At 35.6% G+C, this 26,427-nt stretch overlaps 1 protein-coding gene across 4 annotated transcripts in view; it reads right to left on the bottom strand.

Moving 5' to 3' along the window:
* LOC108713136 (synaptotagmin-1) overlaps positions 1-26,427 on the bottom strand; it is a 305,972-nt gene that overhangs the window by 99,055 nt on the left and 180,490 nt on the right. For all 4 annotated transcript variants that reach the window (XM_041588587.1, XM_018255925.2, XM_018255926.2 and 1 more), the window contains one exon: positions 20,439-20,622. In XM_041588587.1, the coding sequence (XP_041444521.1) occupies positions 20,439-20,607 (169 nt within the window). In that variant the 5' untranslated portion in view covers positions 20,608-20,622. The remainder of the gene's footprint in view (positions 1-20,438; positions 20,623-26,427) is intronic.

Raw genomic sequence — 26,427 nt, forward strand, 5'->3', positions numbered from 1 at the left:
TGCCCGACTGTTGGCAATGTCGGTGGACAATCCAGTCAGGCTACCTTGTCGACAGGGATTGCTTTGCCAAGGCAAGATATTCCACCCGAACCCACAAAAATGGGCTTTGACGGGGTGGCTTTTGAGCAGCAGGAATTGACGGAGCTAGGGCTTGTGGACATGGCTGTTGATACACTATTGGCAGCTAGAAAACCATCAACAGAAAGCACGTATCACAGAGTCTGGGAACGATTCAGGGAGTGGTGCACACTGTCAGGAAATTCTTTTACGTCACCAGCCGAGTCGGCAGTAGTGAATTTTCTGCAGTTGGGCTTGGAGAAGAACCTCAGCTTAGCCACCCTGAAGGTACAAGTGTCAGCTTTGTCAGCATTGACTAAAGTTAAATGGGCAGAGTGCCCTTTAGTAGTACGGTTCATTCAAGGGGTCAAACATCTAAGACCACAAGTGAGACCAGTCCTGCCATCATGGGACTTAAATTTGGTCCTTCAAGCTCTCATGGATGAACCATTTGAGCCTTTGGAGTCAATTAGACTGGATTTGTTGTCAATGAAGACAGCTTTTTTAATAGCAGTAACTTCAGCACGTAGAGTGGTGGAAATCCAAGCTCTACTTAGGAAGAAACCATATCTTAAATGTTACAAGATAAGGTTGTATTGAGGTTACCAGAAAAATTTCTTCCGAAAGTAGTTTCCTCGTATCATGCCAGTAAAGAAATGGTTTTGCCGGCTTTCTTTCCCAATCCTTCTACAGAAGAAGAAAAGAGATGGCATAATTTGGATTTGGTGAGATGCCTGTCGGTATACTTACAGAGGACTGAGGCATTCAAGAAATGTGATAGCCTCCTTTTGTTGTTCAAAGGCTCTTCTATGGGGCATCAAGCTTCGAAGCGTGTGATTGCAAGCTGGATTAAAGCGTGTATCAAAAAGGCGTACTCGCTCAAGTCTGTACAGGCTTCCCATATTAAGGCTCACTCCACTAGGGCAGTTTCTGCTTCTTGGGCGTTCGAAGCTCAAGCTACACCAGAAGAAATTTGCAATGCAGCAGTGTGGTCATCATTATCTACTTTTGTTCGTTATTATAAGCTGGATGTGGTTTCAGCAAACAAGGCTTTTTTTGGACAAAGAGTCCTTTCCTCAGTTCAATTTAATAAATGATTTTCCCACCCAAAAAAGGTTTCGTTACTGCTAGGGTAATTCCCATTAGTAACTACTGCCATGCGGAAGGACAGGAAATATGGAAAATTCTATCCTACTTACCGTAATTTTCCTTTCCTGGACTGAAGCATGGCAGTAGGTACGACCCCCCCCCCCTTTTCAGTGCCTGAGCTCGGACAGGTAAGAAGAGATGAGGTAAGGGGGTTGGGAAACTTGTTTTATTGGTTCCTGTCCTTCCGCTGCGCGAGGGAGTTAACCCATTAGTAACTACTGCCATGCTTCAGTCCAGGAAAGGAAAATTACGGTAAGTAGGATAGAATTTTCCATATAAAAAGGCTATTTGCATTACTCCAAACCTTTAAAACTGACCATTTACAGTTACTGGCATGACATTATTTAATATGCTTTGGCATTCTGTGATTACATGTGTAGATGGGGCCAGTTTATGTATACAGGTTCCAAGAAACATGAGTGCAATTACCTATTGCAACCAATAAACTGTTTGATTTTATTTTCACCTTGTACAGGTATGGGATCCATTATCCGGTTTCTTCTGAGTTAACCAGGAATGCTCCACATTTATTTATGAATTTGCCATCTCCCAAATACTCGATTTTAATAAAATAATTAGCATTTTTAAATTGATTTCCTTTTTCTCTGAAATAATAAAGCTGTACCTTGTACTTCATCCAAACTAATATATAATTAACTTTATTGGTGGCAAAACAATTCTGTTTAACTAATGTTTAATAACTTTTCGCAAAGCTAAGATATGGTGTTCTAAATTACCAAAAGAACCCTTGTCTGGAAAATACCATGTCCCAAGCGTTCTGGATTTCCATACCTGTAGTAAACTGTTAAAACTAATTGCTGATTAGTTGCAATTGACAACTGCACTTCTGCATTTTAGCTTTATATTATTAAATGAGTCATATATTTGAGTGTTCTTTTGCTTATCAATCTACCAACATCAACCTTATTACATGGGCACATTGATAGATACACAAGGCAAACATCACCTTTCCCCAAAAATATGGTGGTTGTATGTTACCCCTGTGTTTCTACAGGTTTCCTTCTGCACTTCAAAAAACATACAGGAAGGTTAATAGGCTCCTGATAAAACTGGCCATTAAAGTATATGATAGGAACCTTAGACAGTAAGCTCCACTGGGGCAAGGACTAATGTGAATGATTTATAATTTCAGGAAAGCACAGTGGAAAATGTTGCCACTATATAAACAAAGGATAACAATAACAGAAAATGTCACTAATCCAAGAATCCCTGTTATAAAAGGTATTTGAGCGGATGAGCCTATATTTTGAGTGAAATAAGTACCTTACAATATGCCTGCTTCTATTGCTGTTATTAATTTATACTTACAATAATTTTTAGGCAATATAAATATCCCCAACTATGGAACTGTATTTTTGAGATTAAAATTTGGCTATCATTATGGTGGAATGTAGTTTTGTAACGATAGAGGAAGCAGACCCTGTGGTTGCTGGGGGGGCTGGACCACAGGGTTGGATGTCTCTATAGTACAGATATGGGACCTGTTATCCAGAATGCTCTGGACCTGGGGTTTTCCAGATAATGGATCTTTCTGTAACTTGGATCTTCATACCATAAATCTACTAGCAAATCATGAAAACATTAAATACACCAAATAGGCTGGTTTTGCTTCCAATAAGAATTAATTATATCTTAGTTTGGATCAAGTACAAGGTAATGTTTTATTATTACAGAAAAAAAGGAAATATTTTATTAAAATTTGGATTATTTGGATAAAATGGAGTCCATGGGAGATGGCTTTTCTGTAATTCTGAGCTTTCTGGATAATGGGTTTCTGGATAATGGATCCCATGCCTGTATTTGAATCAACCTTTGGTGTGGCCAGCAGAATGAGAATAGTAATGCGTGTTGGTCCCCTCTGAAGATTTTTTTGGCGGGGGGGGGTCCCGGGGTGGTCTTGTTTCACCACTGTTGGAATGGACTTTAATGCCCTTCTTAATTATATCCTTTTCCTACAGACAGATACATTTGAAATAAAGCACATTTTAACAGTTTAGCTTGCTTCTGTGCTGAGCATTTTCAATAAATCCAAATCAAATGGCTGCTTCATTGGAATGATTATATGCTGGAACAATGGCAGAAGTCAAAATGGAAAAAAAAATATCTGCTGAAGATGACAATCATAACAATGCCTGTTACTTCGTGCCTTGTAATTTTCCATGCCAATCATACCTTTCAGATAGCTCTGAAATATTCTTTTTTTTGCTGAGATTATACATACTAAAAAGAATGAAGAATCAAGCTTGACATGTCAGTGGCAGTAATGCACAATAGGAACTAGATGATGAAAACAGGAAAATAGCTCTCTGAGTAACCAAATGGAGTGGAAATTATGATTGCAAGAAACTGTATAGACTATTGCTGCTTGAAGCTATAATTGAAGCCTTTAGAAAGAAAATGAACACGTTCCATGGCATGCTGCAGCTTTTTACCTTACAAAGGATTTAACATTCTTCTTGGAGATAATATGACATACACCTTTGCTTAATTGTTATCACAAAAGCAAATTCCTTAAGTTGTTTGCTCAAATCAGCACATTTTTGGACACATTAAACTATATCACTTATCATTTTTACTATGTTTAGTAAGAGATTGGGATGGGATTATATAGAAATGAATATTTTTCTGTAGAATTTCATGTGACTTTTTGTTTTTTACCATCTGAATAGGAAGGTATAGAACATTATTTTTATGATTATTATTCATGATAATAAACACATTTACCGTATATACTCGTGTATAAGCCGACCCGCGTATAAGCCGAGGTACCTAATTTTACCTATGAAAACCAGAAAAACTTATTGACTCGCGTATAAGCCTAGACACAACTCAGAAAAGTCTCAGAAATATCAAACAGTCGGTTTAATGTTAAAAATCAAGCCATGATGCTTAAAACATTAATTCATCGTACAATGATAAAAAAAACCTCTGGTAGATGAAATAGATATATTAAGAAGACAGCTGCCTTACCAGTAAATTTGCTCCAATGGGAGGGGAGAGTCAGGAAGCTGCTCCCTGTAGTAGGCGCTGATCGCCTTCAAAGGCTGCCCAGAGTTGTTAGTGGGTGGGAGGGGAAGCTGCTCTCTGCTGCTGGGCCCCTTCAAAGTTTAAAGGAGAAGGAAAGCCAAATTTGGTAATCCTCCTTCCTGAACAGATCTTATAAAGTAGTGTAAGATCGCTAAGTTTAGAGCTCACCTAACTGTACAACCAAGGAGCTTTTCATGTCTCTTTATCGCAGCTATCGCAGCAGCTTTATCAGAAAGCAGCTGCCATCTTGCATATGGAGTACCGTAATGGCTTCATTCCCCTTATCGTCGCTAATGCGCATGTGCGAAAATTCATTCCCCTGACTTCCAGCGCATATCATTGTTGATGTTGCTCCTTATTCGGGCTCATGGCTGCGTGTCATCAGGGGAGGGAGGAACAAACTGCCTTAGAGACATGCGCAATGGAAACTAATTGTGCTTACTGCGATTCAAGACTGCCGCTGGCAGAAGCAGGTGCGCTGTTGCTCTTTCTTCGGGAGCGGGATCATTCATCGCTACCGGTAAGGCAGCTGACCCGCGTATAAGCCGAGGTAGGATTTTCAAGCACATTTTGGGTGCTGAAAATCTCGGCTTATACGCGAGTATATACGGTATATCATTATTACTGTCACAATAATGATACAAAAAAAAATGAAGTTGCAGAAGAGAACCCTGCTTAAACGAGCTTACAAACCCCCACACAAGGGGAAAAGGGATATTAATATCCTCAGCCCACATTTGTCTTCAAACAGTCAGATGTTAGCAAAAAGTTGATTATGGGGCTTATTTATTAAGGGTGTAGTGAATTCGAATAAAAATTTTCGAGTGTCAAAATTCGAACAATCCGAATATTAATCCCCCTATTCAAATGTAAATTCAAATGTGAGATTTATCACACCTCTAGGGAAACAGTTCTAATTAGAATATTTGCCACCTAAAACCTGCCGAGTTCATGTACAATTCAATGGTAAAGGTCCGTTGAGCCATTTGGAGATGTTAATAGCCTTCCTGACATTCAAGTTCTTTTTTCCAGAGAAAAACGTTATTATTACGAATCTAATATGTATCGAATACGATTCAAATTTTTGGGTTGTAACCATTCAAATGTTTTCCTAAACAACCTCCTAGTCGAATTATGAATATAAAAAAAATTCACATGAATTTGAAATTCGACCTTTGATAAATGGGCCTCTAAATTCTCTTGAACAAACTCTGTAATATAGTCACCATCTGGCAACAGATGCCTGTATATGGCTGACTGTGTAATAAGAGTAATAGTTTCAAGAACTTGCTTGGCTGGCTATTTATTGTCATTTGAACAATCAAATGCAACATACTACAGACACTCCCATATGGATTAATACAATAGTAGCTCCATCACACTGTTTGCAGTCTGCCAAGATCAACTGCATCAGGACATAGCATGTTGTAGACATCACAAATTTTAGAAAGAAAGTAAGTCATAGTGGCCTCTTTTTATTACTGTATATGTGATATGTCTTCAACAAGATCTCCAATGCAGCCCTAGTGTTAGGTACGATTATGATTCCTATTGCATGGTCTACAGGTGGCATCATTTTTAAGAGCTTGCTTCTACCTCTACATATTTTCAATGCAACCAAATCTCTGTAATCCACTACAGTATTAAATTAAAATACCGTGTTTACTCCATCTGTCCACTTCAGGTTTAGACGTGAGAAATAAAGCTTCATGCAAAGAATTTTGGCTTCTATTAAAAAATGTTTTTTAAGCATTCTGAATAAAGAGGTAAACTCTTTTTAAATATAGTGTTAATATTGTTTAGAGCTACATAAGAAGTTTGTTCTGAAGAAATGTATTTGTAAAAAATGTCTTTTATTATCTTTAGTTCACCTTTGTTTTGCTTTATAATATTGATGTTGAGTATTTCATTTACTCAATTAATGATGTTTCATGAGAAATAAAGCAGCATCATGTTTTTTGGGGGGAAAAATGTAGATGTAGAGCTAACATAACTATTAAAACTGTATTACTATTTGAATTCCTATTCTAGCTAGTACATAATAATACATGCTTAAAGGAATTGTTTAGTGTAAAAATAAAAACTGGGTAAATAAATAAATAAATAGGCTGTGCAAAATAAAAAATGTTTCTAATATAGTTAGTTAGCCAAAAATGTAATGTATAAAGGCTGGAGTGATTTGATGTATAACAAGTCAGTCAGGACACTACTTCCTGCTTTTCAGATCTCTTGGTTTACACTGACTGGTTACCCTGGTTACCAGGCAGTAACCAATCAGAGACTTGAGGGGGGGCCACATGGGTCATATCTGTTGCTTTTGAATCTGAGCTGAATGCTGAGGATCAATTACAAACTCACTGAACAGAAATGTACTATGTGGCCCCCCTTCAAGTCGCTGACTAACTCAGAGTTATAGAGCTGAAAAGGAAGTTGGATTCTGGCTGTTTTATTAGACATCTGTTCACTCCAGCCTTTATATATTACATTTTTGGCTAACTAACTATATTAGAAACATTTTTTATTTTGCACAGCCTATCTATTTACACAGTTTTTATTTTCACACTGAACTATTCCTTTAATATCATGTATAACTATATTTTAGTAGATATTCCCCACAGACAATTTAGGTACGATCCTGATATGCCAGTGAGATCTGTATTCATTAAAGATATTGTTCCTTGATAAATTCTGGATATTCAGTTCACTTGTGAAAGTAGATTTTTTAAAAGAAGCAGAGCTGGGTCCATGTCATCTATTATCTACATGACAGCCAAAGAGTTATTCAGTTGGATCACATTCACCTATTTTTCCTTTAGATTTCAGTCTCAGCTGGTTGGATCAAAATGATTGCACAACTGCCTGGAAGCAATTCCTGCTGTCTTTTAAATTTATTTACTGCTGTCAAAACTGTTTTTGTCACATTTAAAAGGTTAATGTTATTTCAGAATTCTGGTCAGGAGTTCATATCAGGTATGCAGATTTCTTTAACATGGTTTTAAAACTTTTATACTAGGATGCAGATTTATCAATTTTCGATAATAAGGGGGAAAAATTCCCAGTCAGCTTCTACTTGCCGTGCTTCTTCGTGTCAAATTTTGGCTTTTATTTCTTTAATAAATGACTAATTGAGTTTTCGAAGACATATTCTTGGGTATTAGTGCTTTTCTCAAATTGGAAAGAAAATGCAATCTAATATGCCACAGGAAGGCCTATTTATCAACTGACTCATTTAAGTGGGTTTAGAGTTTTTTTATAACCACAAATAAACTCAATTTCTCTAAAACCATGAATGCCATGGAATTTACTAAAATATCTGAATTTAAAAAGCACAATTGCCTCTAAATACAGTACCTCTAAAACCTGTTAAAGTTTGAGTTGTTTGGACAATTTCTAGTGGAAAAAAAATCAAAAAAACACCTGAAAAACCCAAATTGATTGAAAAAGGTCCAATAGGATCAGCACAACTCCCTTTTACTTCTGTAGGACCTCAACAATTTTTACTTGGTGAATTTTTGTATTAGAGTTTTTTTGTGGTTTTATACTTAATATATCTCACAGTTTTTGAGTTTTAAAGAAATATATAAAAAACACACATTTGTAAGAAAAAAACTGGAATCTAAATGTTAGCAAATAGGCCCCGCAGTTTTGCTTTTTCAAAATGTACTTACCTGACATTTTTTGTGTGTGTAAATGCAATGTTTTTTGTTCATACTAAAGCTGGCCATACATGGGCAGATTTATGCTTCCAGCTTGCTCCCTTTAGACGCTTTAACAGCTTATTAGCCCCTGTACTTGTTTGCCCCAATTTGGCCCAGCACATAGCTGGCCATATTGGACAAAGACCAAATTGATCTTTAAGTGTGACCAGCTTAAGGTGTTTTTGTTCATACATACAATTAGATTGTTGAAATATTTTTTTTTTTTTGCTCCTTAAATGGCCAAAGATTAAATCAATAGTGATTCACCACTAGCTCCAGAGCTCTCTACACCTGACCTTCAGCAGAAGAAGCAATAAATCTACTCTGTTGTGTAAATGCTCTCACTGAGGATCATAATTGAATACTGACAGGAAAGCTGATAATTGACTTTGAGACTATTTATACAATAACCACTTCATAATAATGATCAAAGTAACATGTTCATGCAGTGTAAAGTATCCAATTAAATCATTTTGTGTTCAATGAAAACAAATTAGGTTTCACTTTACATGTATTCCGTTGAAATGCTTAGTAGAAGTTATGATGTATTTGGCAAATGGAGATGTATTTGGCAAATGGAGATGTTAATGACTTCAGTGAAACATTTGACTGGGCCAAAAAATAAATAAACTATCTAAGAAATATATTTTACCTAGGATAAACATTTAACAAAAGGACTATACGATATATAACTTTATTTAGCCAGGCATTTGGAAGTGATATTAAATACGTAATTGCACATTTGATATCTTCATTTGCAAAGCTAATGTAATTTAATTTCCCCAAATCCTTTCTTTTCTATCTTTTATTTCATTTGAACAAGAGTAATGTTTGCCCTCTCTTCCTGCTATGCTTAAAATCTGCTTTCTTTATAACATGACACAACACATTTATGTTGCCCACAAAAGCTCTAGTGGTCGTGGCCACTATGACAAAGTGTAATATATTATTTCTATTATATAAATTTATGTATTGAAGGAGATAGTCACATAGATGTTTGTAGGCTTTACCTCTGGAAGGAGCTTAATATGGCCTAGTCAACATGCTAGTGTTTGATATAGACCTGTATGAATGACCAAGTGAGAGAATAGAAGAGGATAAAAGTGATTCTGATGAGCATATTTATTAGTAGCTGAAGGTCAGGTTGAGGCATATCAATGTAAGAAAACACGAGACCTTTTTCTCCCTTGCATTTTCTTGATTTGCTGGAACCCAAGCTTTGACTAATAATACATCTGTCCTTGGTGTGCTTCAAGAGCTGGTTTGAGATTTGTATAACACGTTATCAGTCAGTTATGTTTATCAGTCAGATCCCACAAGGAAACTTAGAGGTTGCATCTTTTTCACAGGAGACTCACTTGACATTCTAGATCTATGTTTATTTAGTTACTAGCTAGTAGCATTGATATTGTACCAATATTTTTTATTTCTAATGGTCAGTGAGGGTTTTGTTATTAGTGAATTTACAATGTATGTAATAACACTTAGTGGCATATTTATCAAAGGTCGAAGGTCGAAGTTAAAAAAACTTTGAATTCAAAAAGACCAACTGAATGGAGGTCGAAGTTTTTTGGGGTTGAAGTGGGGCGAATTCGGATTGTACGATAGTACTTCGATTCGAAGTTTTTTTTAACTTCGACCTTCGATCTCCCAAACTCCCCCAATTGCCTCGATACAGGTTCTAGGAGGTCCCCCATAGGCTAAAACAGCACTTCGGCAGCTATTAGGTGGCGAATGGTCAAAGTCGAAGTTTTGAAGAGACAGTACTTCAAAAAAATTTCGAACTTCGAAATTTGAATCGAAGTATGACTATTCCCTAGTCGAAGTACACAATCAATAGCTCGGAAATTAAAAGTTTTTCAATTCGAAACTTCACCTCAACCTTTGATAAATCTGCCCTTTAGCTTTCTAAGCCATAACAAAAAATATTTTTTTATGATAAAACCAATTATGATTTCATATTTGCCTAATTGTTCTTTTAATAATGAATAGTTGCAACACTACCACAAAGGACATAAACATAAAAGTTACTTTACAATTTGCTTTTATGCAAAGATGACATCCAAGATAAATGCAACTAATACACTTCCCTTCCGCACATCAGCCATGCATTGTTTAATTCAGCAAAGCTCAGCCACATCAAAGTCACAAATACTGACTCTGGTTTAAAATGAATTACATTTCAAAATGCCAAAGTGTCAAATAAATGCTGAAGATTATTTAAATTGAGGAAATTATTATTTAAAGCAAGTCTTTATGTAATGGCTGATTTGTTTCCCAATGGCATTTTTATTACTTGATGTTTGTTTACAACTACTTGCAGTGCTGAAGGCCTGAAATCAAAAGATGTTCTATTACAATAACAGATAAGACAGGCTAAGATGCTGTTGTCTCATGTAATGAAAATATGTCTAGCTAAAACCTGCTCCTTTGCTTTACTAGAACAGATTCAAACTATCTTGGGGTTCACCCTGAATGCCCTTTTTTATATACAGTAGTATATCCTGAATATATCCTGAATATATCTACAATTATTGCTGGTTGATTTTCATCTTACTTTTATTGGTGTTTGCAGCTATGTTTGATCTTACACAGCACCAAATCAATAAACAAAAACCCTGACATACAAAATATTGTAAGTAAAATCAATCACTGACCACTCAGTTTTATCAAATGCATTTAATATGTATGAAGGTAAAAATGTATTTCATGTAAATGTTTGGTTATGCAGTAGTATTAGACAAATAGACATAAAATGAAAAAGTCTCAGTAAAAGGGTATTCTAGTAAGGGATGTATTTGTAATGACCCTATCAGAAATTTATGTTTTCTATCTGTTAACACAGCAAAAATACAAACAGTTTCATTCTAAAGTTCATTCCTCAAGTTTCTAATAGGTTTGAACAAATATTAACAATTTGAAAGAATTTAAAGCAGACGAAATGATTTGATTTGGACATTGGCACATTTGGCAGAAAGTGTGTATGTAACCGTCTACAACATTGACTGAAGGCAAAGGCTCTGTCAAAGTGCTACAAACAGTATACAGTACATTTGCCTTCTTAAACTAAGGTCTATTGATGTTAGTCTTCCATGGAATAGGCAATGAAATTATATTCTGTTTCTTCCTATATTCTTCTATGACTGCTGTAATTGTCTCTTTTGAATGACCTGCTCTTTCCTAATGATCACAGCGCCACTGTCACTGTTTTCATGAGGGATGGGCAGAAAAAAAACGTACATGTCATTCAAATACACAAGTTAGGGAGTGCTGGTACATGAAAACAGCACACAAAATTTGTTAGCAATATATATCTCAATGAAAGAGTGAAGTGTGCAGTTATGTTACATTACAAATGACACCTCTAAATGTTATAGAAATGACACCATGCACACATTGAAAGTAAACCAGTATATAGTAATGTAAAGTCGAAGGAAGGACACCTGACTTCAGTAGTATAATTAAAGTGATTTGTAAAGGCTCTTCTTTTATGTTGGTACCTTGTCAGAAAACATTGACACATTACCTAAATATTAAAATTTTTGCATATGGAGTCATTACATTGCCTACAAGAGGCCAAAAGTTCAAGAACGTCATCTACCTTAATTCTGTAGAAACAGTATTTTATATTCATCCCTTTCTAGTCGTGCCATGTGGTTGGTAACCATACTTTACAACACACAAAGGGCAATATTGGGCTAATGTAAGATGGGAATGTACTCCAAAGACACTCTCTTGAAGTTTAGGACAATAGGAGGTGTACAATTGATCTTGAGGACAAAGGGAGTGGAATTAAAACTACCCTTGGTTAAAAAACGGGTGAGGGCACTTAGCAATATCGCGATAAGTAAGATGTGTTTGAAGCTTTGATCCTGGTACTATCTGATATTTAAATTAAACAACATTCTTAAATAAACAAATCACTGAGGTAACAAGTAACAAGGAGAAAAATCCTTGAGGTTGTAGACTTCTTTTGAAACCTGTTTTTTGAAAAGAGGAGTGCATCAAGTAACCAGATCACTATAAAATCAGGACCACCTCCAATAAATGCATGTTGTGGGGCTGCACTGTCTGCAATGTATTTCAATTAAATAAAATCAGTGCAACCCTGATTTTTGAATGATCAGGCAACTGTTATACATAGTTACATAGTTAGATCAGGTTGAAATAAGACCAAAATCCATCAAGTTCAACCCCTCCAAATGAAACCCAGCATCCATACACACACTGACTCCTTCATACACTCACATAAAATATATATAAAAATATATATACTCATACACTAATTATAGCTTTAAATCATCCAAGCCACTCTTAAAGGAGAACTAAACCCCCTTTAGCCAAAAGTTCCCACTAGCCCCCTCCGCTGGTCCCCCTCCCAGCCTTCCTCCCTGCAAAGTCTTAGCCCTGAATTGTGTCCCCTCTAGAAATACTGACCACACATGCAAAGTCAGTGCAGCAGAGCTCACGGGCGCCATCTTCCGGCACCATCTTCCGGGTCCCTTTAGGAATTTCTGTTAGTTTCAGCACATGTGCAGTTGTCGCGGACCAGAAATTGTCTCCGATTGCGCATGCGCCAATATGGAAAAGATGCCGCCCGTGAGCTCCGTTGCACTGACTCTGCATGTGCAGTCAGTATTTCTAGAGTATTTTTAAAGACTGTGCAGGGGGAGGAAGGAAAGGGGGGCCAGCGGGGAATTTTGGCTAAAGGGGGGTTTAGTTCTCCTTTAAAGGCATTAATCGGCCATCACAAAATCATCCTACAGTGCATTCTAAAACCTCACTTCTACGTTGCTTCAAATGAAAGTTCTTTTCCTCTAGTCTGAAGGGGTGGCCTCTGGTGTGGTGATCCTCTTTATGGGTAAAAAAAAAATCCCCAGCTATTTGTCTATAATGTCCTCTAATATACTTGGAAAGTGTAATCACGTCCCCTGTCAAGCATCTTTTTTACCAGAGAAAACAACCCCAACCTTCATAATTTAAGTCGTCCATCCCTCTAACAAGATTAGTTGCACTTTTTTGCACTTTCTCCAGTGCATTTATACCCCTCTTAAGGACTGGAGGCCTAAACTGAACTGCATACTCCAGATGAGGCCTTACCCGGGACCTATAAAGGGGCAAAATTATGTTTTCATCCCTTGAATTTATGCCATTTTTTATGCAAGATACCTGTATAACTGTAAAATATGGCTGTATAATTGCTCTCACCCTGTCCATACCCATTCTGGATAATAGATCCTATATCTTAGTGCTCTAACTATAAATTCTAGGAATTAACTTAAAAGAATCTGTATTAGGCACAATTTTGTATTTGGCATTGTGATCAGTTAAAATATAATGTTTTTCTTTATACTGCAGAATTAGTTTGTAACACTAATGAAATATCAGAATCTGACACATCCAGTTGCTGTACTAATGTAATATATTGTTCTCACTTTGAAATAACTCTTAAAGATTACATGTTTCTTTGACAGCTTAATTTTGGCAGCCATCATCTCTCCCACATATTTTTCTTTACATTTTTTAAATCAAATTACTTGGTGATGGAAAACTCAGTGTACTACCTCCATATGTGCGCAAAATCAAGAACAAAAGTATGACTTTCACACTGCAAATTAATTATTGCTTCATAAGATTACACACCCACAAAAATTAAAGAGCACCATGGAACAAATGCTAAACGCATTGATTATTTGAAAATGGTCATACCTTTGTTTGTGATAAGGAATCCTAAATCTGGTATAATGAAAAATATAAAATTTGATCAAATCAATTAGCCATGTTAATGAATTGCTTCAGAGTACAAATGTCGAGAAATGCAGTAGGAAACTTGCAAGATATCTGCTCCATTAGGGTAATGAGCTTGATAATGAGATTTATCAAACTTGAAAAATCTTTCTTGAGTTTTTTTTGGTGCATGACAAATGTCACTGTGCATTTCTCATACTCTTTTCTTCTTTGGCATTTATCATTTGCTGCTTGAGTTTTTTCAAGTTTAAAATTTTTTTTGAGAATTGCTCAAGGTTTTAGGTTTTACTTCAATAGTTAAGCTAATCAACAACTGTTAAGAATGATTGAGTGAGTGGAGCAAAAAGAGAAAAATTAATAAAAAGAAAAAGGTAAATCTGTGAAAAATAAAAATACATTATTCATTTTGACCTTGTAGAAATTATCCCTTGAATGGCTGAATTTGATACTTTGCAAGTCAAGTTATTTACTTTTGCATTTTTGGTTTTGTACTAAAAATATATTTAATTTTGAAATGAATCTTTAGAATTTTGAGAAAAAAGGGTGATGGTTTAGCAGCTTGGCTGGTCTTTGAAAGCAAAACTGAAAAAAAAAACCTTAAAGGTATACTGTCCTGGGAAAAAAATGTTTTTTTTTTTCAAAACACATCAGTTAATAATTCTGCTCCAGCAGAATTCTGCACTGAAATTCATTTCTCAAAAGAACAAAAATCTCACGTGGGGCTAAACATATTGTCAGTTTCCCAACTGCCCCCAGTCATGTGACTTCTGCTCTGATAAACTTCAATCACACTTTACTGCTGTGCTGCAAGTTGGAGTGATATCACTCCCTCCCTTTCCCCCCAGCAGCCTAACAACAGAACAATGGGAATGTAACCAGTTAACAGCTACTGTACCTGATACAAGATAACAGCTCCCTGGTAGATTTAAGAACAGCACTCAATAGTAAAAAGCCAAGTCCTACTTAGACACATTCAGTTACATTGAGTTGGAGAAACAACAGCATGACAGAAAGCAGTTCCATCTTAAAGTGCTGGCTCTTTCTGAAACCACATGAGATGGCTGCCTACCTGCCAATTTTATAATTTAAAATACACTTTCTGGTTCAGGAATTTATATGGTAGAGTGAATTATTCGCAGTGCAAACAGTGTAATTTAGAAATAAAAATGACACCATAAAAATCATGACAGTGTAGGGAATTAGTGCAAACCCCTTGCACTTATTCCTGTAAGCAGGGCTCAGGCATATAGATTGTGTCTGTGTGCTGTAAGCTGTTACCTAGCAACTAGCTGTTCAGTGATCTCAGTGCAGCAGGAAGTGACACAGCAGCTAGTGAGTGGCTGACAGGAAGAGGAAGTCGCAGATACAGGCAAAAGAAGAAAGCCATAGAGAACCACATGGTGGACAGAGAAAGAGACCAGAGAGCTGCCGGTGGGCCCAGAGAGCTGAGAGGCTCCACCAAAAGCAGACATTTGGATCAGGCTGGGACAGGGAAGCCACATACTGTGCCTGGAGAGACAGAGAGTGTGAAATTAATTCATACTGGAGGAGCAACCAACAGGAGATTCCTATCTGAGCATCCAAAGGGGCTGGTAGTCGCACTATATTTCTGAATGTGCTGGACTCGCCTGAAGACAAACTGTAAAGCATCCGAAGAGGATTTGGAGTGAGTATCCTGTTTAAAGGGACAGTACCCAAAGGAAGCGCTTGAAGATACAGACACTGGTTATTGAAAGGACATTAAAGGACTTTGCCTTTTTTAGTTAGGTAGACAAAGTGTGCTAGCAAGTTAGTTAGTGAGGCCCTATTGCCACCTGTTAGGAGTGCTGAATATATTAGTTGGCCATTTATTTTAGATAAAAAGTTATTCAGATTAACCAATACTGTATGGGCATTATTATTTTGTCCCTAGTGAGGCCACCCGTTGGTGCATTCCCGGATCCCACTAGGTGGAGGCATTGCGCTGGTAAGTACCAGGTACCCATTCTCTCCCAATACCACTACGGAGTGGCTCAGGTTTGTCCCCTGCCATCATGTAAACGCCACACTGGAGTGTAACGCCGACAAAGGGGTGTTGAAAGGGTTACAACAGAATGCATTTAATGTTCCGAGGTCAGTAACCTAGCCTGGAGAGTTTCCAACAAACACGTGCCTTTCCTTTCCACCTACCTCCAACAACCATTATTATTAAAATTTCCACCATGGTATGTTGCCCATTGCCACACACTAGTATATCCCTAATACATTATTTGGTTGTGAAAGTCTGTCACACACTAGTATATCCCTTATACTTTATTTGGTTGTGAAAGTCTGTCACACACTAATATATCCCTTATACTTTATTTGGCTGTGAAAGTCTGTCAGACTACAGAACTACAGCAAGTCTAGCCAAGCAAAATGGAATGCACAAGTAGTTTGTTGACCTAAAAGATCTTGAAACAAGGATAATTAGAAACAAATAAGTATGTGACAAATAAAACAATTCCAAACAAATCACTTTAATTTCCTATGTATTTTTAGAACATATAACCTATTATCACTTCACATTTAGGTTATAAATTGTAGATTATGCATTGTCCTTACTACGTGCTGTAATTGTCCAATTCAATGACATGCTACCAACTGCTATTACAGCTACTTTTTGTTAGCATGTGGGAATATTTTTTGACATAGAGAAGCTGCTTGCTTTCAATTCTGCAAACACGGCATCTGCCAGATTGCCAAGATCTATCTCAGGGATGAAAATCAATTAATAATTCTAATTTATCTGTCATTATTGGTCACAGTGCATTATTCATCCCAATTCATGAGAGCCCTACATGGTAATCATTGAATGACATATGCTAAAAATTGTTTCCATCAAAAGCTTATAAGAGAAAACTAAAGTGACAAGAAAATGCCAAAAAAAAATGGCTAAGCCCATAGGAAATCAAAGTTCTTTTACTTAATAATTATTTCAAAAGAAGAGAAGAAGTAAGAAAGAATTATCCATAAAAGTGAACACTATTTTTCAATATTCAAAAAGCCGATATTGAGTGGCAAATTAGATTGGGGTTCATGGATTAAGCAAATAATGTAAAATGACCTAACGTATTATCATTCTATTATTTGATATTATAGGTGAATCAGGTTTGGAGTTTTCCAAAATATCAAAGATCAACCTGAGGAATACAGAAGGGATCCCATCAGTTCAATCTGTTTATCAAAATATTTCTGACCGTGAAGAAAATTTATCAAAACTTATAAAGATGTTAACGCATCACTGAGCAATAAAACACATTCATTGAATATGGTGTATTAGTGTAGAAAGTTAGCAGTCTTAATACACAGTTGAATCCTTCAACCATTATTTTCCATGCAAAAATATGTAAAATAATATATAGGAATAATACATTGTAGTATATGTACAATTAAAGATTGCGCTGCTTTACTGTGGGATGCCAGCCAATTTGTATCTTGTAGGTGAGCTGGCAGCAGCTAGAAGACCTCAAGTTGTATATATTTACCCCATGTGATTTGCAGTCAGATTGGCTACCCACATCCCACTGTATTTCTGATGACACACATACTGGCCATTTCTAACAAAAGGACAGACTAGAGATGATCTAAGAGGAGATCGAAAGCTAACAATCATTTCCCCAAATTTATATCAGATGATACATTTCTAAGTGTCTATGATGATAAAAACATTTTTATACTGTACGTCCCCTTTTTTTTTGTGTTTTGTTTATTTTTTATAATGATTTAACTTCGGCAGGGCACTAGTACAAGTAATGTAATAAAAAAGGATTTAGTCAAATACTTTTCATCATGACATCAAAGTTGTAGAATGTGTGGCAAGTAACTGAATGTAACATTGTTGCAGATTATAAAAGAAAGCATCAATGACAATTAGCTAAATATGATAATCAAAAATGATTCCACTGCATTAAGAATTAATATGAGAGATTGCATGGCAGGTATTACATTTCATTTTAATAAAAAGTTAATATTTTACTAGCCCTACATTGACTTGGACTGATAGAAGTGGAGCAAGTACTTAGAGATGAATTCAAAACACAGACAGCAATAAAAGCTCATACCAACTGTAATTATATATATATTCAATAAACAATCAGGAGCTCTGTAAAAAGGCAACCATTAGAATAAAGCAGCAGAAAAGAATATGTGAAGGGTTCTTTATCCTTGTTTTGTCTTTCTCTATAAACACCAAACAAAACAAATGCAGGTTAAGCCTAGAAACCTTGTCATTCAGACATTCAGTCTATATATTATTCAATAATTGGCTGACATTAAACTCTATAGATGTTGCCGCAGTTGACATAAGTGAAATAATTAAAAAATGTATTCTGGTCACAGGAAACAAAGATGGAAAACTGAAGTATGGCCCAAAGACAAAGGTTAATAAAATGTATTGGGAATTCATAAATTAACAACAAATACCTTGCTCATATTCTCTGTAAGAAACTTAAAGAAAAGAATCTAAAAAAAAAAAAAAAAAAAAAAAAGTTCTTTTGATGAAGGAAGGTTGCAACTTTTGGAAAAAAATGAAAAAAGGTTTGCAAGTCTACAACAGGGAAGTAACTGGCCTGCAGTCTAACTGACTGACAAAAAAAATGAAAGCGCATTTTTGAGAGATACAGAATGCTCAACAGCTCTGTTTTTAACATTTTAAATTAGATGCACTTCTCAGTCATCTGAAGAAGAAAAAAATACCACTATAATTTAGATGTGAAATTGGTGATGGGGCTAACGATACAACCAATTAAAGCCAGCTTTAATTTGTCACTAAGCTTTTGATGTATAATGTTTAGCGGTCAGTACTATCCAATGAAATTTGGTTCCAGGTTGTATGCACTCTCAGTAACTGTGCAGTCATAGTCTTAAAAAAGTCTAAAAAATAGAGACCTCAAAAATGCTTTATCAGTGAAATACAATAGTACAGGCATGGGACCTGTTATCCAGAATGTTTGAGACCTGAGGTTTTCTGGAGAATGGATCTTTCCATAATTTGGATCTTCATACCTAACAGTAAATAAACCAAATAGGCTGAGTTTGCTTCCAATAAGGATTAATTACATTTTAGTTTGGATCAAGTACAAGGTACTTTTTTTATTATGACAGAGAAAAAGGAAATCGTTTTTAAAAATGTGGATTATTTGGATAAAATGGAGTCTATGGTAGACAGTCTTTCTGTAATTTGGAGTTTTCTTGATAACGGGTTTCCAGATAATGGATCCCATACAGGGGCATAACTACAGAGGAAGCAGACACTGTGGCTGTAGGAGGTATAGGGGCCCCATGAGGCCCTAATTCATATAGAAGTTAAATAAATATTAATAAAACAGGTCAACCTCTAGACATTTTGGGGGCCTGAAAAATAATTTGTTGTGGGGGCCATTAATATCTTGTTATGCCACTGATCCCATACTTATAACAACACAACTTTTGCAAAGTCTCAACAAATAAAATTAAGGTCAAGCTGCAAGACACATATTGAGATGCATACAGTATTTGTGCTGCTCAATAAATGGTTGCTGTCCTAACAAACAAACAAAAGTGAAGGAAATTTAGTTAAGTGATTTATCATGCATTTATAATGTAGTTTCCCAACTATGCAAACCAGCGTCGGACTGGGCTGACGGGACACTGGGAAAAAACCTGATAGGCCCTGCCGGCCCAGATCTGCAATTTTCAGAATACTTCCTGCATGGCGGGGGTGGAGCGCACACTCTCGGTGGCGTGGTGGTGCACAAGGGGGGGGCCAGAGGGAGCCCTGGACAGAAACCCCGGTGGGCTCGGGCCCCCCAGTCCAACCCTGATGGAAGCAAACTGACTGAGTTTTTTTTTTGCAATTGGTCAGAAACAACAACTAATTGACGTCTTTGTTACTCACAGTTTCATTCACTGGTGTATGTTTGTTTTATCTGTGGCTCTATTTTTCAGATTTATAATTTACTGTATAAGAATCCCTTTTGTTTGAAGGAGGAAGTCTCTATACAATCAAGGCACACAAGACAAACCCGTAAAAAAAGGGGATGATTTGAATTTTGCACTAAAATTCACTAACTCATATTAGAGTTTCCAAAACTCAAATGTTCAGGATTTATGAAGCACAAAAAAACTTGAAAAACGCAAATGTAAAAATGTGCATCTAAAAGCTGGTTCTTGTACCCGTATAAGTCAACAGAGGTTGTCCTAGGCAAAATGTATGCAATTATTTCAATTGGAGGTTAAGTTTTTTAAAATTTAGTAAAATCATTGAAAATTTATAAATAAGCACGCATTTGAGTTTTCTAGTTTCTTTTATTAAAAAAGACAATATTCAAATTCTAATAAATATGCTTCCCCATGTGCCTATATATTTAGAGATACCTTGGGTGCAACTTCAAGGCATATTTCTCAATTTTAATTATAGTTTATCTAATATATTTAGCTGATATAATACAGTATGAATTATGAATTAGATATCAGATTAGCATTGTTAAACCTGCCAAGAGAACGCAGCAGCATTTGGAAGTACCTGTATCATTCCAAATGTACATAACTGTAATTTACATTCTGTACTAATCTAATGCACCATTAGTAATTTGTTGATGCACTAAAACATGTCTGAATGAGCAGTACAGAAAATGAAGTAATTCCTGAAAGCTCTTTTAGAACATTTTAACACCATGAAAATAAATTATTGTTATAACATTAATAAAATATACAAGGGTTATGTTTTCATTTACTTACATGGAATTTTATTCAGTTCATTCATGAACTTTTCTCGCAGCTTAGAAAAGTGATTATCTTTGCCTCCTCCAGGTGTGATGGTTTCAGTGGCATTGTTTGGTAATGCAGGAGCAGCTACAGTTGTTTGTAGTTCTTCCAACACCTCCCGGCGACTTTCGCTTAATTTCATTTTGGCCCTAGAAAACTAACAAAATTTGTATTTCAGAATAATTAAAGTGATACTGACACAAAAAAATTTATTTTCAAAATATTGAACTACATTAAGGGGGTTATTTACTAAAATACGAAAATTTCTCCTTATTTTATTAGACCACTTCAACCAAACTCCCATCATTTATCAATAAATTAACTTTTGTAAGTAATTTTTTCTTGAAGTTCCTAAACCTGACTGTTTTGCCAACCTGACAGTCTAATGCTGACTACTGCTGCACAAATATGGCACCCCTGTCATAGGAACGCGGGGATATATATATAGATAGTTATTTTCTGGTGTCAGTATCTCTTTAATACCAACTAAATTCTATCATGGCTGTAAAACATCACTATATGATGCATTTGTAGGGACACCTACTTGCTTCATAAGTATTACTTAGATTAGGTTATTAAGTTATGCTGCTCCATACAGGGGCCTAGTTAGAAAGCTATGTAAAAAAAAAATCAGACATGTAAATATACCCACAAGGCATTGTGTAAATGTTAACAGTTATACATTGTTAATAAATGCAAGCTATATATTGTAAAACTACTTAGTTAACTATAAAACTTACTTAATTAAATTAGCATTTATTATTCCAAACTGTATTTTTGCATTTAATGACTATGAAACTTGCACTAATTCAGTGGTGTAACTAGATGCTACTGGGCCCCACAGCAAATTCTATTTAGGGCCACAAAATATTGATAAGCTGGCCTAGCCTACCAAGAAATATTAAAATTGCTCATTAATTAGGGCTTCACTGGAACCCCTACACTCCTGGGCCCCCCTGCAACCGCAGGGTCTGTTTCCTCTGTAGTTACGCCCCTGCACTCATTTTTTTCATGTATATATTCTTCAAATAGTAACACGGGCACCAAGATTCTACAAAAGACATTGAATATTATATAAAACCATATAGCACACAAATGCAGTAGCTTTACATGACAAATGCTCATGTTCTCAGTTGTTATTGGGTAATTATCAAGATGATGATACTGGCCCCATGACGACTGAAATATTTAATAACACACAATACTCTTGTTTGTTTACATATTAAATAACTCAATAAAAGTTCTGTGATTAAAAATGTTACAATTAAGGTTAACCATGTGTAAAATGTGGGTAAAATGTTAATGGTTTAATATAAATGTTTAAGTAATGGTTAAAACATATGTTTAGGTTAGCCACTAGGGGGAGCTAGAAGACAACAGTTGTGAGGGAAAGTCTCCAGTAGGTGGAGAATAATATGTTATATAAGGGAAGATTTCAGGAAGTGATTTTTAGAGATGTGTCATGGGAAGCAAGATGAGCAGAGGACACTGAAGCAGTAGAGTCATCTCCTGGAAGAGGTACTGAGGGTAGGTAGTGTGAGGCCTAGTGGTGTAACAGTACACTCAAGGAAGTGTGAGAGAGGTAAAAAAGCATAGGCAACTTGGAGTGAGTGGGCATAGTGGTCCCAGTGGGAATCCCATCAGCCAGGGTTTAAGAGGAAAGGATAGGTCGTGATTGAGCCAGTCAGGACCCAAGAGGGGTGCCCCCCTGGCAGTGTGCTGCTATGGGCAATGTTCTGCAAAAGGCTGGGAGATTGAGCCCTGTGAATGTGCTGCTGCTTAACTAATGGCCATGACAATAAAGAGAACGTGTTTGACATATCCCTCTGCATCATGTGTTTTCACTGACAGCTTTCCCCCACACAAAAGTTTGTGGTACATCAAGTGTTAATAACGGGTAAGACAAAGGAGATATTTGCTCAATTACACAAAGATTATTTTCTTTATATGTAATAGATAAAAAAACAAAAGCCTAGTAGAAGTGAAATATTGGCCTGGATTTCTTGATAGACATTGAATAAAAATCACTTTTATATTGTTATATTGATAAAATATATATGCTTGCTTGAAAACTAGTGACATTTCAGGTGGATCACAAAAAATACTCATTATTACATTAATTAATTAATTTATTTATTAATACGCAGAAGAGAATAAATTATCTGAAAATATATTAACGATACTAAAATTGTTGAAAGAATTGTATGAAAAACAAAATCTCATAACAGAGACAAAAAATGTAAATAGTAAAAAAAAAGTAAAAGAGTAAATGAGCCCCTTTGTGATAAGTAAAATTTTTTCCAGGCGTGGATTTGCGCAAAAAATGCCTATTGACGGTAATGCATTTTGCACCAAAAAAAAAAGAGTTAAAAATGCACCCACTGAAATCTGTGGGGGTTATTTACTAAAGTCTGCATTATTCTGGTTGGACTTTTAAAGTGGAAAATATTATTTTTTGTATAACAAAAAAGGCCAATTGTGTTAAAAGTCTGATGAAAAAAGTACTCCAAAAAGTACTCCAACACAGACCTGCTGAGAACATGTAAAAATCAGTATCAGATGTCCTGTAAACATTCAGTATAGTTATGCTGGGTTAATGAAAAAATCAGTTTTCAGTCAAGGAAATGGTAGGTTTCGGGAGCAAAAATCATATGATTTGGGGGTTTTTTTTACGATTTTATCTTGACTGAAAAATTTGTGAAAATGTATTGATAAATGGGCAGGGAATGTCTGTGCAGATTTGGCTGGAGGGAATTTCAGAAAATAATGACAACTTTTTGGATTGTAATAAATTACCCCCAGTGCGTTTCACAAATTTTTCAATGATTTGCATATTTTTGGGTGAAACAGGATAGATTCATTCATCACTAGTTACAATTTTCAATGATCAACAGTGTATATATTTCTAAAAGTATTTGCTATACAATCACTAATCTCACATACAAAAATATGAAAGCTTAATATCACATCATTTTTACAAAAATGTAAAAATTATAAATATAAATATAATAAATATTGGGTCAATATGAATATTGCTCTTCGCCCTTGGGAAATGGTAAGCCAAGGGCACATTACTTTTAAAACTGAAGGTAAGTAGGTTTCACCATCAGTAGTAGTAGGGCTTCTTTACATATTGGAATCTAGGTGATAGAACTCTGCCAAGAGAAGTGGTAATGAGTGATCTAATTGTGGGGTTAAAAAATTGGATGGATGCCAAAAATACAGTAAATTTAAAAATTAAACATAGAATCTTTTGCCTTCCTAATTTTTAGAATGTTTTGGATTTATAGTATGTTTTTAACTTACTATGTTAGTGTTTTTAGCTTATAAGGAGGTGAAATATATGTTTTATTGTAAATACATATTTATTATAGTTGGGCCTAAGAACAACTAATGGCAGACCAGTCCTTTGAAGCCAGACCAGGTGGGGAGGCTGTTTCTTTGTAGGTGACGGTTACATAATAGTGGAATCTTATAATAGGTGTGAGGCAGCTAGGCTAGCTTAGCAAGGATAGTTTGGGGCATTGGCATGGGTTTTACATGTATTTGTACTATGTCTGCTTTACACAGCAAAGGCTTGCTTAAATATAATTTTTAGATTTACCCTTAAATAATGGTAGCCTGAATAGGCATTTTCTACATTACTTTTTTGTATAAATTGTATTCGCTCACTAAACTAAATAAATAGTTATTTACAAGATGCATTTCTGTAAATGTATGCAAATGGAGTACAGGGCTTGGAGGCATTGTGCCTGTTTCACATTTTACATATTTTATATATAAAATATGCAAAACTGTACAAATATGTGGGTCATAATAGGACAATGAAATATGTAATAAGAACACTCATACATATTAATAAAAACATATGCAGAATTTGTACTTCAAGAAATCTATAATTTGGGGATTTTTTTCCCGAAGCGCTTAAAGTTTCCTTGCAAGAATGAAGACCAAAGTTATAGTTACTTGCAATAGAACACTGACCAGCAAATAAATTAAATGTAGACTTTTACTAAACAAATGACTTTGGAACATGTTAACTTCAAGTGGAACTGAGCAATTATTGCCAGACGTCTTCAATTAATATGAAGTGTATGATCATTTATTTGAGCCAAAAAATACCTGGAGTGACAGATTCTGAGTTCCTAAAGATCAAACAATAATTAAATCAGTTTAATGAGATGATATGATGTGTATCTACATTATACATCATTATTATTCTCAATTTTACAGATCTAGTAAATTTATTTGAAAAGATTAGGTCATCATGTGTGTGCAGTTCCATAGAATATTGTTTTAAATATGACCTTCCATAGACGATAGTATGTAGTAGTAATAAGTCTAAAACAACTGGACTTTCTGATTAATATTAAAAATGTTGCATCACTCCTCATCTGAGGAACTTTTTCAGTTCAGTATATGCTGACATATTTTTTTATTCTTTATAATATATAAGAATACTGTATATCAGGGGCCCCCAACCTTTTTCACTCGTGAGCAACATTCAGATGTAAAAAGAGATGTGGAGGAACACACGCATCAAAAATGTTCATGGGTGGTGCCAAAAAGGTCTATTGGTAGCCCCTATGTGGACTGGCAGCCTACAGGAGACTCTGTTTGGCAGTACATCTGGTTTTTATACAACCAAAACTTGCCTCCAAGCCTGGAATTCAAAAATAAGCACATGCTTTGGGACAACTGTGAGCAACATACAAGGGGTTGGAGAGCAACTGGTTGGGGATCACTGCTGCATATTATTGGACTTGTGCCCATGTTAGATGTTGCTCTAGTATGTTGGATGACACAATTTACTTTCATTAAAATTACTCCTATAAATGCTTGTAAAATAAGCAAACTAAAAGAAATGATCTTGAATTGCATAAAGTATGGAATAGCAGCTTTACTAAAAACAAAGATAACAGCTGCAGAGTCTGCCTCATGATATCAAAGGGGGAATCCTCAAAGTGAACTTCTAAATAAAATATGCAAAGTAATAACTGGGAAGTAAACAGATGTATTAGTCACAGGGATTATGATTCTCTATACTTTTCGTAAAAGAAAAACAACTTGCAATTTATCTACAACCATGGAATTCAGACAATTATGCAGATAATAGAGTGATAGCTTCTCATTTTTTTTACAGTACCTAACCCATTTAAATGATGCACAGATAAAGTTCATTGGTTGAGGAAGTGCTTTTGGAAAACTTTTGCTCAAAACAATTTCAAAAGTCTTATGGGATAAGATAATAAAAATAATGTTTGTACCAGATGTTGTAAACCCCTGCACCCAATCAGATGTCTAACATAATGACAGGCATAACAAAAAATGAAGAAGAATATTAAGTCTAAGCCATAAGTGGGGGAATTTACAGTCACAAATGTGAAAATATTATGTGCAGCAGTCTACAAAGATGGGGTTATTGTCAAGCAGGTTTTAGTGAGAACTATAATCCCTGTGACTAATACATCTGTACTTCTCAGTTATTACTTTGCATATTTTATTTAGAACTTCACTTTGAGGATTCTCCCTTTGATATCATGAGGCAGACTATGCAGCTGTTATCTTTGTTTTTGGTAAAGCTGCTATTCCATACTGTATGTAATTCAAGATCGTTTCTTTAAGTTTGCTTATTTTACAAGCATTAATAGGAGTAATTTAAAAGAATGTAAAGTGTGTCATCCAACATACTAGAACAACATCTAACATGGGCAGACAGACCCTGCTAGACAGGGTTTAGGCAAGTGTGGTGGAAAAAGTGATGAAGAACAGATTAAACATGCTAAGAACACTATAGAAACACTGTCAAAGACATGTAGGGTGGTGTCAATTAAAAGTGTTTTAAATTTAAAAAAGGGTTTAAACCATGCCAAGGCGTATTACAAATCTGTTGCATTATATACTACTATATTGTGTTGTTCATCTGACATTTTTTATTTTGTGACTATAGATGTATCATGAG

This window comes from Xenopus laevis, chromosome 3S (genome assembly GCF_017654675.1).
Source record: "Xenopus laevis strain J_2021 chromosome 3S, Xenopus_laevis_v10.1, whole genome shotgun sequence".
Lineage (NCBI taxonomy): Eukaryota > Metazoa > Chordata > Amphibia > Anura > Pipidae > Xenopus > Xenopus laevis.